Source organism: Psittacula echo (assembly GCF_963264785.1).
Source record: "Psittacula echo genome assembly, chromosome: 6".
NCBI classification, from domain to species: domain Eukaryota; kingdom Metazoa; phylum Chordata; class Aves; order Psittaciformes; family Psittacidae; genus Psittacula; species Psittacula echo.
The window spans coordinates 6,113,075-6,130,676 of record NC_137743.1 but is presented as its reverse complement, the minus strand read 5'-3'; the positions used below and the strand labels follow the sequence as shown (position 1 = coordinate 6,130,676).

At 41.5% G+C, this 17,602-nt stretch overlaps 1 protein-coding gene across 2 annotated transcripts in view; it reads left to right on the top strand.

The window, feature by feature from the left end:
- Window positions 1-9,365: 9,365 nt before the first annotated feature.
- The window catches only part of PLPP4 (phospholipid phosphatase 4), a gene marked incomplete at both ends in the record, with an annotated part of 58,026 nt that continues 49,789 nt past the window's right edge, over window positions 9,366-17,602 (top strand). For both annotated transcript variants that reach the window (XM_080621069.1, XM_080621068.1), the window contains one exon: window positions 9,366-9,421. In XM_080621069.1, coding sequence (XP_080477195.1) covers window positions 9,366-9,421 — 56 coding nt within the window. The remainder of the gene's footprint in view (window positions 9,422-17,602) is intronic.

Genomic DNA, 17,602 nt, shown 5'->3' with positions numbered 1-17,602 from the left:
GTACGGTGCTGGGAATGCAGATCCCTACGCACTCAAGTGCGCCATTACAGAGTCTAATTCCTAAGGCTATGCGACACATGGCATGCTTAAAGGGGAGTCTAGTCTGAAGCCATATTAATAAATTCTCTAGTCAAATTTTGCTGCTCCTGCGGCTATTTATAATAGAATTGGGCTAGAACAAAATCATGCTCTGAATAGCTTTAATATCCTGACTAATTACACAAAATCCAGATGAAATGCCTAGTAGTTTCAAAAAATCCATGTGAAACATGAGCAAATGGTCCATTAGTGCTCCTGAGTACTAAACCATTACGCCATATTTGAACTTCAGAGTGTTTGTTTTGCAACTTCTGTCCAATATAAGTGGCTGTTTTGTTTTGCACTACTCATGTTGTTTGCTTGTTCTTCCATTTGTCTCTTATATTTAATTATCTCACTTCATTATGTTCCCTTTTGGGTCGAGAGTAATTTGAAATGTGGCAAGTGTTGGCAAGTTTCTACTACATTGACAAGCAAAAGAAAAGGAGAAATGTAATTACACAACCATTTCACTGAACGCAATAAGGCCATTCTTGTCATGAAGTGTTACTTAGGATTATAGATTGTAGATGCCTGCTTTAAGTCACAGTTTCCTATTAAATACCAAAAAAGAATACTAATTATTGTAAATTTAGACTTGAATTTATCACAAGTTTATTATGGGAACATGAATACTTTCACAACCGTAACGCCACAACAATATACACAGTATATTAAGTACTAAAGCTAACAGTGTTGCATGTCAATTGGCTCTTAGATAATACATATCGACTTGTTATATACATGAATTTAATTATTTAGACTTACCAAAGTTCACTGAGCTGCTGATTATAGAAGTAACAGTGTAGTTCTGGACCACAAGATGGCTCTAAGCACATACATTCAAGCCTAATAAATTTTCAGACTCTACACTTGACATAATTTCATTAAATGGCAACAACTGAAATACGCTGATACATTGATGTTTAGAAGAACTGTTTAATTAGACACAATCATGAGGCAGTTGTAGGCACTCGTATAGTAACGAAACAGACATTAACAATTTGCTTTCATAAACGTTTAAATATTATATCTAAGACAATTAAGATGTGCTTGGTTACATCATGCTGATTGAGGTTTGTAATTACTTTGAGCTTTGTTCTCTGACATTACTTTTGTCCATTTGAGTACCAATAGTTACTTAGGAAAGAAACCATCAGCAGTATATATGGAACAGCAGACAAATCCATTGATGATGGGAAATGCTCAGTTCCTATATGCATCTGTGTAGACATGTACAGAATAAGTAAAATGTTCTCAGTCTTTAGCAAAATACTCCACCTCTTTGGCGTTACTTAAAGGCTAAATCTACGGCCAAGGGCTGTGTGCTGCATCTGGGTGTGCAATATGGATCAAACTCTCCAGTAAGACCAACAGTGCTATTTATGCTATGATCAGGACACTTCTTTCCCTAGTCAGTCCTTGCGAAGTTGTTGAAGTTTAGGACTAGAATAAAGTCTGTCTTTTCATTGACATGTACTGATGTCTGAACCCTTGGCACCTGAAAACATTTGTCCTGTGAAGACAAATAAAGGCAAAGATTGCTGCTGCATCCAGGAAACAGGTTTTGTTGGTGCACATTAAATTTTGACATGTCATACAAGATTAACTTCCCAGAATTAGAAAGCTAACCTGTAATAGGCTTATAATGTGTAATAGGCAAAATCACTTCAACTAAACTGTTCTGTGCTGGCAGTGTTCCATGACTCCAAGTCTAACCAATTCAGGAAGCTAAAATTCTTGACTGACATAAACTGGCAAAAGACAGTTTAAAGTTCAAGCTCTTGGCTGCTGTTCCCCTAGAAGAGAGCTCTGCCTGTACTTCAGTCTTGATTGCTCCATACGTCAATCACAGCACAAAGCAGCTACATCAGGGTAACTTTGTGAGTACGCATAGGGAATATGAGTATGTGCTATGCAGAAGAGGAAGAGAAAATGAGGGATTTTCCCCATGGTGACCTAAATTTAATTAGTCAAGCCGACATGAAGAATAAGAGAAGCCGTAAAAGGTAAAAGAAAAAAATACTGACAGAAATACAGATGATATAAGAGCTAAGAGATCCCTCCATTTCTATCTTTGAAGGACTAAATCAACTTTTAAAATAGATTTTAATTTTTGAAGAATAAAAATTTACTCAATTTTCATACCAGCTTTGATTTTAGTGATTGTTTTCCCTGTTATTTTTGCTTACTCATAGAATCATGGAAAGGTTTGGGTTGGAAGGGACCTTAATATCATCCAGTTCCAACCCCCTGCCATGGGCAGGGACATCTTCCACTAGAGGAGGTTGTTCCAAGGCCTGTACAACCTGGCCTTGAACACTGCTGGGGATGGGGCAGCCACAGCTTCTCTGGTTGTCTACAGATCTAATGAATGGGAAATCTTGTTCATGCAGACGTGACTTACTGTATGATCTGGATGGATGTGAATCCATGTCAATTTTATGTCCTGTGACAAATTTGAGTGTAAATAACTCCAAAAATGAAAGTTGGCTTCTAAGCTGAACCTGATTTTCCATCAGAACTATGACAAAATTGCCAAGCTTAGTCAACATCACTTGAATAATTCTTAAAACTTACAAAATTATTTCACATACATCTGTTAGGATGAGACATTTCCTGCTTTCAGAGCTCATTCCAAACTCCTTACATGGATTTACAAAGAATCAGTGCTCTGTCTTCTCTGTCCTATGAAAAATCTGTTTCACTTTGAGGTAGAACTAAATTTGAGCTATGTAGTAAATCCTGTTTAATATTTGCACAAGATATTATTATATGTTAGACACACAATTCTTACTTTCTGAAAAGCTTTTTTTGAAAGGGGGAAACAGTAGCGGGGTCATTGTAAAGAAATATAAACCCAGGTTTTCTGCTCTCAGATACTCCTTTTTATATATAAGATAATAATAACCAGTGATTTCATGGATACTGCAGTGAGGCGTCTAATTAGTAAAAATCCTCAGTAAAGTTATAAAGGGTAAGAGTGAGAGTATTTGGTCCATAGACAGCATACTTTTTCAAGTATTCTAGAGAAATTGTATAATATCTTAAAATTTTAGGTTTGGCTTTCTCTTCTGGGGAATCATTTAGATTTCAATGAATCCTGTTTTCATTAGTAATAACAGTAATTACTGGTAATAACTGTAATTTGGTAATATAGCAAAATAATTGCCATTTCTCACTGCTAAACAACATGGTTTTGAAGTATTTGTGTATTACAATGTATTACAAACCTGTCACATAATCATTCTCTGTGCATTCTGTAGATGTGGATTTTACCATAGAAATTAAACCCCCAAAATACGGACTAGTTGTTTATGGAATGAGCTCTAGTAGTTAAGTAACGACATGCAGATTTAAGAGTTTCCCATGAGGTACTCGTACATGTACATAGAGATTTTCTCAGAAATGTATTACATGCTTATATGTGTTCCAGATTTCTTAGTCTCTTCATTCCTCAACATTTTGGTTTAGGTTAAGCAGCCTAAAAAGTGAATGACAGAGAGAGGAAGGCTATGGAACTAGAACATTTTGGAAAAAGACCTGTGGCTTTTGTTCACTGACTTATATGAACCGGTTGCACCAGTTCAACTTAATGGAAGAGTTTCTCATGGTTAATAATGTCACCTCAGAATCAATGAGACTGACTTGAGCAGCTGCCTCAATCTATACAAAGCTTTCTGGTTTTCATTAGGCATTCAGGCACACAAAGGGGCTTGTCTGCACAGGATGAAGTCTTAAGGTTGTGTTTGTGTCCTTGGGTTGCCCGCGGCCATCAGTCTCACTTCCACAGCAGGAATACAGCATCGCTGTAACTCACACGGACACCACTTTAAGTACATTAGTTGAGTAGCACGGGGACACTGATATTGTCATTTCCAGTTTGCTACCTCGTTCGGGTAAAAGAGCTGACTGTACACATATGCCACTTAAAGCCATGTGTAAAGTATACTCAGAGTGCAGCTCAATCAACTTCCACTGCATTCTGCTAACACAGAGTTAGGAAGTCTGAAAAAACCTTTACTTGAGAAAGGGGCTGGTTTTACTGCGCAGATGGAACCCAAGCTTGCAAGTGCTGACCCTTACAATGAAAACTTCAACCTCTCAACAGCTCCTACATTCACAAAATTCATCTTTTGAGAAAAGAAAAAAAGAAAAAAGAGGAAGTGACACAATTTAAAATAAAAAAGATAGTCCCTTTTGAGATATTTTTAATGAACGGGTGCACTTTGGGGGATTTAAGGGCCTCTTCCATTTGAAATGTATTTTAATATCTCATATTGATGTGATTTTATAAAAACTACACCAAAGTATTTGTATTTATATTCATAGATTAGGCACTAATTGAAAGTAGAAAAAAATCTGTACTATGCCTCAAAAAATTTAAAACCAGAGAGAACATGACCACGATTTCAAATGATTCAAGAATGAACAATGATAAAGTCCTAATACTAAACACCCTTTGTTTTCTATCAATGATAATAATGGCCTGTTTTTTGAAATTCAGTTTGAACTTGTTGAGTGAGCACAATGATAGGAATTTTTCAGGATAATTTTGCTATTCTCACTTTGGACATATAGGACAAATTTTAACATCCTGACAGTGAGACCTGGACAGGCTGGAGAGTTGGGCAGGGAATAACTTGATGAAATATAACAAGGGAAAGTGTAGAGTCCTGCATCTGGGCAGGAACAACCCCAGGTTCCAGGATAGGTTGGGGAACGACCTGTTAGAGAGCAGTGTAGGGGAGAGGGACCTGGGGGTCCTAGTGGACGGCAGGATGACCATGAGCCAACACTGTGCCCTTGTGGCCAAGAAGGCCAATGGCATCCTGGGGTGTATTAGAAGGGGGGTGGTCAGTAGGTCGAGAGAGGTCCTCCTTCCCCTCTACTCTGCCCTGGTGAGACCGCATCTGGAATATTGTGTCCAGTTCTGGGCCCCTCAGTTCAAGAAGGACAGGGACCTGCTGGAGAGAGTCCAGCGCAGGGCGACAAAGATGATTAAGGGAGTGGAGCATCTCCCTTATGAGGAAAGGCTGAGGGAGCTGGGTCTCTATAGTTTGGAGAAGAGGAGACTGAGGGGGGACCTTATTAGTGTATATAAATATATAAAGGGGGAGTGTCACGAGGATGGAGCCAGGCTCTTCTCAGTGGCAAACAATGATAGGACAAGGGGTAATGGGTACAAACTGGAACACAAGAGGTTCCACTGAAACTTGAGAAGAAACTTCTTCTCAGTGAGGGTGACAGAACACTGGAACAGGCTGCCCAGGGGGGTTGTGGAGTCTCCTTCTCTGGAGACATTCAAGGCCCGCCTGGACACATTCCTGTGTAACCTTATCTAGGTGTTCCTGCTCTGGCAGGGGGATTGGACTAGATGATCTTTTGAGGTCTCTTCCAATCTCTAGCATACTGTGATACTGTGTGATCCAGCAGAAAGATCCCTCTTGGCTTTGATGGTGGTTAAATATGACTCGGTCTTCTACATTTTTGCAGTGATTTGAAAAACAGAGGCTGTTTGAAAGTATTCATCTGAATTCTGAAATAACTGAACAACTGCTATCGCTTCCCCTCCTGAAACCTGTGAATTCTCCAGCTAAGGATGCATTCCTTAGGACCAAAGTGTTTTTCTTCAACCTTTGAGACACTGCTGGTGACTCTTTACAGATTACTTTTTCTTCACCTGTGCACCCTGAGAATGCTTGATTTATGAATATTTATAGGTCATATTTGTCTTATACAAAAACATTAAAAAACATATAGATGGAGATGATGGAGTTGTCTAACAAGCATTTTGGGGAGGACCTGTGATTTTTCTGTAACTGACCAGTGCATGTAGTTACGTAAGACTAAAAAAGTTAAACTTTCATGTAACCTTTTAAAGAATCCTTTATATGGAATGAAAGCCATCGTCAGCCCACAAAACTCTATGGACTTTAGAAATTGTACAACTACAAGACCTAAGAATTGGCCATACACTGTTATTTCTAGCAAGGGTTTTTTCCTTTAAGATCATAAAGAGTTACAAGCTCCTAAGAAACAGAAGAAAACAGCTTCTGCAGTTTTAATTGTTACTATCATTTAGTTTTTTATCATGTGCCTTTTGCTGCAAGTTTGTTATTTTCCACAGCCTTCTGGTAAGATAAAGTGTATGTGCTTTAATGGAAAAATCAGCCTTTTTAAACTCAGTTTATCTGAGCTGCAGGAACTTGCCCCAGGGCAAATAAGAAGCACACATACCTGCTGCTGCATTGGCAAAGAGCTGTAACCTCCAGAAAAGCCCTACCAGCTGTGCAGCTGTTTCTGCCTGTGAACATCTCCCTACCAGCTGTGCAGCTGTTTCTGCCTGTGAACATCTCTGTGGACTGAAAGTAGGTTGCAGGTGGCTCAAATAGAGACTAATCCTTGTGAGAGGAAAACACGGAAAACACTAGAAGTCAACATAAAAGGCTTGATAGTTGCCTCCATCACAGTGGTATCAGTTCTTTCTCCTTTGCACTCACACCTATGAAAATTAATAGCATCAAGAGCACCTGCTTTGCCTGTACAGCTACAGGGATGGGAGGAATAAGAAATGGGGTTGTTCCCAGGGTCATTGTGGTTTGCTCTGAGCATCTGCTGCAGCACAGTGACTCTGCATGGTTCCTGCAGCAGGGCTGTAGCTTAATGCCACAATGCAGCCTGAAATCTGTTCCTTGCCAATTATCCCTATAACTCATAATGGGTTTGAAAGTCAAAGCAAGTTTTGCTCAGCAGCCAGCTGCAAGCTGGGTCTAGTTTTGATAAAAATCAATTTGAAGCATTTATGCTTCATAAATCACCATCAGCTAATATATTCTGGAGAATCAGAACAGTGCAAGCAGAGAGCTGCAGCAGGACAAATTTTGTTTAGTTTCTAATTTATAACTAGTTTTGGTCCTTAACTCTGCTGATAACAGTTGAATGATTCCAAACTAATACAAACCTGTGAGGAAAATCCCTTCTTCTGCAGCAGGATAATAGCAAAGGTACTGAGGCTGAAGGATCCACAAGCTAAGGCAACATAGTTGAAGAGATATATATGATTCCAGGACAAAAAAGAAAAGGGGAAAAGATGTGTTGAGTGGTAACTGTTTCCTTTAAGCACTATATACATGGCACCTAGATGCTTAAGCAGAGCAGACATAGTAGCAGACATAGTTTACCCACTTCTGTCATCTGCCTCCTCCACAGTTTGTGTGAAACTGGTAAGAGCAGCACAAACTGCTAGCATTATCCAACAGTCCTGCAGGTCCTCGTTTCATGACAGGCTTGATTCATACAAATTATGAGGGTATTTCTGTAAGGAAGGACTATTCATGAAGACAAAGGCTTTTTCTTGAGCACCCCTATCAGCAACATATACAGACGTTCAGTCATAGGGTCACAAACTAGAGGAAGTATAAATATTTGACCATAGAAGACAAACCAACTGAGTGTCCTTCAAGGAAAGGGACATGTCCTTTACCACCACCAGCTTATTATGGAGACTTCACAATTTAGCTTTGTTTCCTGAAACAGAGCCACATTTTTTTTAAATCCAGAATATAAATAGTTTAGACCAAGCTCTGTCCTAAAAACTGGTGAAATGAGGCATAGAGGGAAGAAAGATCTCACTAACAATTTAAGTGCTTTCTCCCCAATGCCATTTACAGACTTATGTGTTCGAGGCTTCAGTCACCTTCCTCGCAACAAATCTAGCACTGGTGAAGTTACCCATAGGTGCAGTTAGTATGTAAGTTTCTGCTTCTTCTTCCCCAAACATGGTGAATGAAAGATTTACTCCATGGTGGCTAATTCAGAGTTCAAAGCTTCCTTTTGATGCAAAGTGGATATACTAAGCAGATAGGTTTAATAAAGCGTCTCTGGCGTTAATTCTCTACCAATTATCATGTAGTAAAGTGAATTGGTTCCCTCCTGCCATAGTGATGGTTTTGTAACTATGTGCAGTATTAATAGCTAGGAACGCTTTCCTGAAGGACATGCTTTCAAAGGCCGCAAGAAAGCAGATAATTAAATACATTTAACTGTGAATTAGTTTGCTGCATTTCATGGCTTAAGGCTGAAGCTCTCTTACAGTAAAGATGCTCAGGATTCAATTCCTCCATGCAGAGAAGAAGTTTAATGAACTCTGCTAAAGCAATACAAGGATTAGGGCTGCTCAAAGCTTAACACTGCAGGATGGAAACAAGGCTACGGTTTTGCTGCCTTTCTCCCATGCCAGCAATTTACAGCCCCACATAGCTACCTCCTTTGCCTGTTTATTGAGCTAAACTCAGCACGGGGAATGAACACACTGAACTAACCACACATTTAGGCTATAATATCCCATAACGGGTAGAATCTGACTGAGTGAAGCAGGAGTGCCATGCAGAGTTATTTGCATTAGCAGTAAGTTTCAAGTGGCACGAATGTCTAAACGGGTGGAAAGCCTGTTACACATATACTGCAGAAAGTACCCAAACATTCCAAGTCCTTCACACAAAGATTAAATGTGCCCACCTCGGTGTCAGCACGGGTGGTCTGGTATGTAGTTGCCCATTGGTCAACCGACCAGTTCTTTATGAACAGCTAATGCCAGTTGTGCCTATGGTGGTCCTGCCTCTCCTCCACACCACTGATATTTTTCAGCTCCATCTTTTCGGGAGCGAAGCGATAAACATCGAGATGCCAGCCTGGCTCCTCACTGGAGCTGTACTGTACCCATGAGGTCTGGAAAGCCAGCCCTTCCCACTGAGGGGCAACGAGTTCATTTCTTTCCAGCCGAGGGCAGGGGTCGATGTATTAAATAGGCCATGAAAAAGCGCTTTTTCAGGCGGGGGCACCAGCCCAGGCTCCCCCCTACAGAGGGCTGCCCGGGTCGGAGGGACCCAGGCGCAGCGCCGCATGGGTGCTCCGAGGGGCCGGGCGGCAGCGGCTCGACAGCGCGGCAGGGGCGGGGAGAGGAGGGAAGAGCAGGGAAGGAGGGGAAAGGAAATCCCCAGGATCCCCCGTCCCCCGCGCGGGGAGACACCGCGTTACTCACCGGGACCCTCCCCCCGGTGCCGCGGCCGCGTCAGCCCGGCGGTAGCGCCGCTCCCCGCGCAGCCCGGCCGCGCCGCCTCCGTGAGGCTGAAGAGGGATGGAGGGGCCCGGGCTGCTCCTGCCGGGGCTCCGCACGACTCCGGGCAGCGGGCGAGCTGCGTGAAGCGGCTGGAGCGGCCCCGCGTGCCCCCGCCCCGAGCGGGGAATGAGAGGCGGCACCGCGGGGCTGCCCGCCGGGACACACCATGCGGGAGCTGGCGATCGAGATCGGCATTCGTGCCCTGCTCTTCGGGGTCTTCGTGTGAGTACCAGCGGGGAGGTGAGGTGCAGGGAGCGGAGGCTCCAGCCGGAGTGGTACCAGCGGGAGCCTCCGAGGATGCCTCAACTTTCGGCACCCGAGTCCTTCCTCACACCCTTTCGCGTTGTCGGATCCCCGGGCAGGGGAAGTGCGGGTGGGGACGCTGGGTTGGCCGGTCCACGGAGCTTAAAGGCCCCGTATCCCTAACGGAGAGATCCCGCCGGCAGCGGCCCCTTCGGGTGCTATGAGGCGGGGAGAGGTGCCGCCTTTCGGGTGCGGGAATCTTTCCCCTGGGGAATCATTGTGGGAGCAGCGGGGAGCACTCCCCGCCCTGAGATTTTGCTGGAGACTTGCGGGCAATTTTTGTCGGATAAACTGCTGTTTGTGGGAGAAGTGTGCAAAAAGCATCCAACCGAAAAGGCACCCCAAGCCTGCTGCTGGTTTCATTTGGTCCGGTGTAGTTTTGTGCTGTACAGTCTCATTTGCTAAGGCTGTTGGTGCGCCTCGGCAGCGACAGCCTGCAGTGAGCCGGGGCAGGCACCCTTTGCGGGAGAACCTCCGTGCTGCGAGCCGGGAACGCATCTGGGACTGAACGAGAGATGCGGTGGATCTCAGCTGGGTTTGAGAAGCATATCCGCACCCTGGTATGTAGGAATGAAAGTCGAGGGAATCTGGTTGCTGAAAGACGTGCAGCTGTTGCTGCGCGAACACTTTCTGTTTGCCTTTTTTAGGAGAAAGCAGCTATGCTTGTTCTGCTCTGTGTAGTTCAGGCAGGCTTCCTCTTTCTTTTCAGGGCTGTACCTGTTTCTTCTTTCTGGCAGTTTATGTTTGAACAATGAAAAGTTCCACTCTTCCTATAAGTTTGTATTTCAGCTATTTAATGCTTGAGTAATCTCAATCTTTGTGATCTCTCAGATGTATCGCAGAAACCAGATCAGATTCTGCTCCTGTTTGGTTGTCTGCTCACCGATAGATGCTGTTGCTCGCAGGTGCAGGCAGTAATAGTATGGGGCATCCATTAGCTGTGACACTGACTTACAGCCGGTGATATTGGAATGCTTTGGGGGGATTCCTTTCTGAACATCTCATGGTTATTGAGTAACTTGCCCAATTTACTGGTGTTTGAGTTTTTCCTCAGTGCTCATCTCACTTGAATATTGATGCAAGTCTTTTGATTTGTAACATGTTTGATACGTGTAACCCGCTTTGGGATAAACTTTGATACCTTCAAAAACCTGTAAGGTACATTTCATACCTTTCAGTTCGGTTGCACCTTACTTTGAAAGTAGACCTGTTCCTCTCAACAGAACTCTTTTTTTGAATATGTGAAATTACAGAGTGAGCAAAGACCTCAGAATCTGATGCTACATCAGAACTTTGCTCTTTATGTTAAACTCATGTATAATTCATCACTTATACCGTCTAGTAAGAGAGGTCTTCATGTGGATTATTACCATGATATGTAAATAATGACCCATTATAAGCAGTAATTTCTTAGTTATGCTTGTCTCATCTCTTCATTTTCCTCCAAATACTTCTGTAATTATCACTGTTCTTCATGCTGTCGTTCTAAAATCAACAGGGAGGAAAAGCTTTTGGTAGAGTCACCATGATGGCAAATGCCTCTGCAAGCACTTTTCATGTTTTCACATAACTCAGCTCCTGCCTTTTTGGAATTCTGGGGAATAATTGTGACATTGCAATAAGACATTTAAAGAATTAATTGCCATCTAAAAGTACTGAACACCATAGTATTCTAAATTCAGCTTGGGATTTAGTTTCAGGAAGAATTGCACTTCTTTTGCCTGTAATAGTTACAAGAATATAATATCTAGGTAAACTAAAAGAATAGCTTTTATATTCAGATAATCTCAACATCAATCTTTTGCCATTGAAATAGTATTCAACATTTCTCTCAGTTTTTCTAAAGAGGCAGTAACTCATATTTTGAAACTTTTATGTTAGAGAGGTTTAAATACTGTCTTTTCTGTGGTTTTGTGGGCAGCCAGGGCAAGGATTTCTATGGAGCATTAATTGAAATATCTTTTCAATAATGAACAATTGCTGGTGAATTTGGAAGCCCTGGGACTGGAATCCAGGCAGCAGCAATGTAAGCTCTATAGCTCTATTGCAGAACCTATTTCTAGGAGTGAAAAGGCTGTAAAGTTTCCACCTCCCTTGGAAAGGAATGTTATTAACAGCAATGAGTTGGGGCTAGGTCTAAGATCATCTCTGTTGTGAATGCCAGCTGAGACTTAGGTGTTCGTCCAACAGGAGCTGGACTGAAAAGGTGTTGATGACTTTGGGTCACTACTAACCTTTGTAATGTTAAAAGTCTGACCTTGAAGATAATGGATCCAGACCTATTTGCCAATCCTGAACCATCTGTGCCTCCCAGATGTCTTTTTAGCTTTGACCTACTGATTAATATAACTCAGAATAATATACTAGCATATTTTGTACCATAAAATGCAAAAGTAAAAAAGGTGCATATTCCATGTTGTAGTTTTGCTTGGTGCTAAATGCCATTTCATAAAAATGGAGGTGTGAGAACTTATGTTGATGATTGCTGAAATTAAAGGTATTGCCACTTTGAATGTATTTTACCTCAACATCAGCCATATTGTCTATACTTACGAATAGCAACCTTTTTTTTCCCTCCAGTTGCCATAATTATCAACTTTAGTAATTCCACCAAAAGCAAAAATCTGCAATTGCTAGTTAAGATCTCTTCTATCATGCAAACGTACACCATTCTAAGTAACACATTTTTTATGGTTGATCATTGGTTTGGATGAATTCAACAGACATTCAGGGAGGATAATGATAACAACTGACTCTAAATGTTCTAGATGATGTGTTCTTAACAACTGCTAAGTGTTCACATACCAATTAAAGACCAGTTTAGCTACTGAAATTCAGAAACTCAAGCTTCTGTGCATTTACAAACATCTGTGCTGAAGGGCATTTTAGCTTTCAGGATATAGTAGTATTGAAGGAAGGATTAGTTAGAAAAGATTTATTAGAAGAACTACAGCTGACCCTGAAAGTCAGAAGCAGGAGTTAAAAAAACCCCAAAACACCAAATAACAGCCAAAAGATAAGTGCAACAGGTTGCTGTGAAAACCATACCTAATGCAGGCTTTAGTGGGAAGATAAGTAGATATTCTTTGAGTACTTCAGCACAATAGCTCTCAAGGCACAAGTTACAACCTGTAAGGAAGATAGAGATATTTCTGTTTTGCTCCTACAGTTTTTCCAAGTTCCTTAACATTAACAAACTCCTTTCTAGTTATCAAAATATGTAGCCTTGCACCTTTTGGCTGGGCTGAAGCGATCCTAATGAGCGTAGGTGGTTTGCTGCCCATTAGGCAAAGAAAATTCTCGTGCTATAATTTGACCATTGCAGTCTTACTACATCGTCAAATATATTTTTGTTTGCTTAGCTTTTTATTTATTAAGAAATATCTGTGAGTACAGAACTGGACTTTTTTAAAGTGAAGTTTTTCATGTAAGGTCTCAGAAGTAGAAATCTATTGTTTAATAAGCCAACTGTGGGCATGTACTCTGTTTATAGGAAAAAATCAAACACTACTTTGAAGAATGATTGAATTAAGGTCTTGCACCTGTATTTTCTTCATTTTGTACTTATTCATATGACCAGGAGCATCCTAAGATGCCCAGTTAATGCTAAAACATGTTAAACATGGCCAGTCTTTCATCTGGTCCATGTGGACAGTGGCATTTATCACTAACTGAATGCTTGATGAAACCAAATTGCTTTGGGTGACTTGGTTTTATACAGTTAGGACAATTCTTTTGTGAGCAAGTCTGGTATTTTTACACAGGAGTGATGCCCTTAAAACAGTGTTCTTCATCTGTCCTAGAAACAATTCATTGAGTGGTAGCTCTGAGTGATGTCTTAGTAGGGATGTCTTAGTTTCTTACCTTAAACAGAGCATATATTTTGCTATCTCCTACAAGGAAAATGTTATCATCTGTTTCAGAAGTTTTAGAAGACCACATCTTTTTCTTGGTAGGAAAACAGAAGAATTTGCATGTGTTGTATATTTAGCCCGATGACTTGTCAAGAGCCTATCGTTGATGTTTTTAGAGCCGTCTTAATTGATTAAAAAGACAGTCTTTCAAGGATCACTTCAGCAAACCTGGAGTTCTTCAGTGAGTGTGATGTGATTCAAATATAAATGTCATTCAGAGTAATTGGCAGAGTCTCATTAGCAGCCTCTCTTGGGAATAAATGTTTATCTGCAGGCTAACGTGCATGTATATTACACATGTGTGAGAGCACAGTATTGACTAATGCTTACATCTTGTGTGTGCCACATTCAGACTCTGCTTTAAGAGACTAAAAGCTGAATCTGTGCATATTTGGTTTCTAACAAGTTTACAATGTTAAGACTTTAATCAGGTTATGAATATGCATGAAATGACTTACCGTGAAAAGCTCTTTCAAGTAGTCATGGGTGGTGATCTTCTGGATATCCTGCATATGTTGCCTTCATAAATGATAGTATAAATTATAGTCTTGTTAACACAGACAGAAAATCAATTAGCTGAGGAAATTCCACAATGCTGCTTTACTTTTCTCACAGTTTGCACTTGCCTTTCTCTGTTAACATTTATTGGATTTTTGGAGGATAGACTGAGCTGAGAGTCATGAGCAGTCACAGATATGTAGGTAATATAAGCAAAACGGTACTGAGAAGAAATCACCAGTCTGAGACACAAGAATTTATTTTCTCATGCTGACAAAAATGCTGCCAAATGACACAAATCAGTTGGACCAAGATTTCAAAGCACCTTTAAAGGCTAGGCTCTCTAGCTGAATGCTTCAAAGTGGAGCAGGTATTTGGCTACATGAGCTTCTTAATCTTTTTATGTCCTTCATTCTCGATTTGAGTATCCCAGAATTCTGACTTTTTGGAACTGATTTTTTTGCTTCTGATCTTAAAAGCCTTGGACTTCATTTCTGTGCACCCTAATTTCTCATAAAGAAAGGGAGACCAATGCTTCTTTTTCTCACCCATTGTTCATTGATAAATTCTTTGTTGTGAGGTATGTGGACGGTAGCCAAACCCATTCAATATGCTTGGAGATTTTTCAGTGTTAGTTTTACAAATAGCAATGTTAATAGGAAGTGAGAACATCAACATGTCTGCTTACTAACCTGTTTAAAAATAAGAACTGGATTGCAAACCATAATCTAGATGGTACTGAGAGAAAGATTTAGTTTGGTGGCCCAGGCTGAAGTCTAGTTCACTGAGTTGGGTTAATGAACAGTTAAGGGAAAGACCTGCCATAAAAAAGATGGTAGTCTTTCTGGTGCTTAGGATCCGAGAACATCTATCAAAGGTTGCATAGTGAGCTTCACTGGCAAGCAGCAGATTTGTTCTAGTGCTCAGCAGAGTCTGTTTTACCTCTGAAGTGGTGGGCAAATTAGAATGCCATGGAGCTTCTGTAATGCACTGAATGTAGCTGGTAGATCACAAAGTAACCCAAATTTTAACTTTGCTTATTTCTGTGTATTGGAAAGGTTACTGTAAAAACAAAAGGCCATAAATACCTGTTATGCCTAGTGTGATATGAAGCCCATGTGCCTATCCTAATATCTCTGAAATATTACCAAGTTAACAGAGACCCTTGATATTGCATTGGGTTTGTGTGGCAAAGTTTCAGTAGCAGGGGGTCAACAGGGGTGTCTTCTGTGAGAAGCTGTTAGAAGCTTCCCCCTTGTCCAATGGAACCAGTGCCAGCGGGCTCCAAGATGGATATGCCACCAAGGCTGAGCCCATCAGCTGTGGTTGTAGCACCTCTGGATTAACGTGTTTAAGAATGGGGTAAAGTTGTTGCACAACAGCAGCTTCAGCCATAGATAAGAGTGTGAATATGTGATAGAAACAGCTCTGAAGACCACAGGCACAGTGAAGAAGGGAGGAGGTGCTCCAAGTGCCGGAGCAGAGGTTCCCCTGCAGCCTGTGGTGCAGACCATGATGAGGTTGGTTGTGCCCCTGCAGCACATGGAGATCCGCAGTGGAGCAAATATCCACCTGCGTCCTATGGAGAACCCCACGTCAGAGGAGGGAGATGTATGAAGGAAGCTGTGATCCTGTGGGAAGCCTGTGCTGGAGCAGGTTCATGGCAGGACCTGTGACCCTGTGGAGAGAGGAGCCCATTAATGCTGCAGTGTGGGTTTGCTGGCAGGAACTGTGACTCACAATGGATCTGTCTGTTCCTGAAGGACTGCAGCCCATGGAAGGGACCCACGCTGCAGCAGTTCACGGAGAACTGCAGCTTGTGGGAAGGACTCACATTGGAGCAGTCCATGGAGACTGTCTGCTGTGGGAGGGATCCCACAGTGCAAAGAGTATGAGGAGTCCTCCTCTGAGGAGGAAGGAGCAGCAGAGACATCATGCGATGAACTGACCGCAGCCCCCATTCCTCATCCCCCTGCACCACTTGTGGGGAGGAGGTAGAGAATTTGGGAGTGAAGTTGAGCCCAGGAAGAAGGGATGGGTGGCCGAAAATGTTTTAAGATTTGATGTTCTTTCTCATGACCCTACTCCGATTTGATTGGTAATAAATTAAACTGATTTCCCAAGTCAAGTTTGTTTTGCCTGTGACTGTAATTGGCGAGTGATCTCTCCGTGTCCTTATCTCAACCTGTGAGCCTTTTGTTATATTTTCTTTCCCCTGTCCAGTTGAGGAGCAGAGTGACAGAGCAGCTTTGATGAGCACCTGGAATCCAGCCAGGGTCAACCCACCACGAGTGCTCAGCATTTCACTGAGCTGAAGCTTCTGTGTCCATTGTTTTCTTATTTATTGAAACTAGAATAGGATTTTACTGACTTTGATAACGGCTGGTCAGGAGAAAGTGTTCCTGTCTCTTTGTGCAGGCTTTGGTGTGTGCAGAAGACAAACTGCCTTTTACAGACTGTTGTATCAGTACTTTTACATTGTGGAACTAAGTTTATTTCATTTGTCTTTGCCAAGTCCCAGATGGGAAAAAAAGCAGATTTAATGGCAGGGATTCTAAATGTCCTCTTAATAGGATTGGATTAACAGTTGATGTTCATGGCTAAACTCAGGGCTGAATACATACTAAAAAAGGATGTTGTTGTAAATGCCAAAGCATCTGCTCCAGACTTTTTGAGGAGTAAATGGTGACTTTATGTCTCTTCTTGTTGAATCCTATTTACTCAGTGACTTTGGCACTTTGTATTTCTTTGCTCCCAGCTCTGATTGCGGATGTTTTATAGTGAGGACGCTACTATGAGTGATAGGGTTTCTCTAAGGGAAATTTTTCTTTTAAAAAATTGATTTTGATCTAAGCACAGTCAAGCTGTGGCATGACTGTGTTGCTTAGGGCAAGGATGTTAATAAAAAGCACAGCCCAACTGCTGACAATGCACTCATACCTGGCACAGTAAAGGGAGATCTTTATAGTCTCGTAATCTGTCGGAGGCTGAAAAGTGAGTACTTGGAAATACTTGACAGAATTATTGACACTAAGAGTGGATTAAGGATAACACTGCATTTTGTAACTTTTTCCTGTAGTAAGCACTGTACAGATACTGAACAGAGGATGCTTGAGTGCTGCATCTATATTGGCAAGGATTAGTGGACAAAAAGAGAAAGCTAAAGACAGTACGTATGTCCCTAGTTAACGTATTAGTTGTGATCCACTAAGGAACAGCAGGGGCTTACACTTGAAAGATTAAGGAAAGCTTCAGTGGTTTCTGCATCAGGATAACTGCTTTACAGATGATCCAATTAGATTGTCTTTGTCAAAGAGAAAAGTTATCAGATGTGACGCATGAACATACCTTTTCATACCTGCATGGCTTTTAAAGGTACTTTCCATGCATGTCTTTCCCTTGCCTTGTAAATGGTAAATCTGTGATCATTGGACCACAAGTCATTGCTATGCAAGAAAATCTGTGACTGATCTGTATGATTCTGCAGAAAACTAGATTAGGAATGTTTCTTTGTTGTAAATCGGATTGCTGCAGTCACTGTGTATTGTATTTGTTTATTTCTGATGCATTACAAAACACTCTTAAGCATTTACTATCCAAATAGCTAAATGTTTTCCTTGTTGAAATACCACTGAATTTTAATTAAAATTGCTCATAGATAAAATGCAGGAAGTGGGAATTGTTTTAC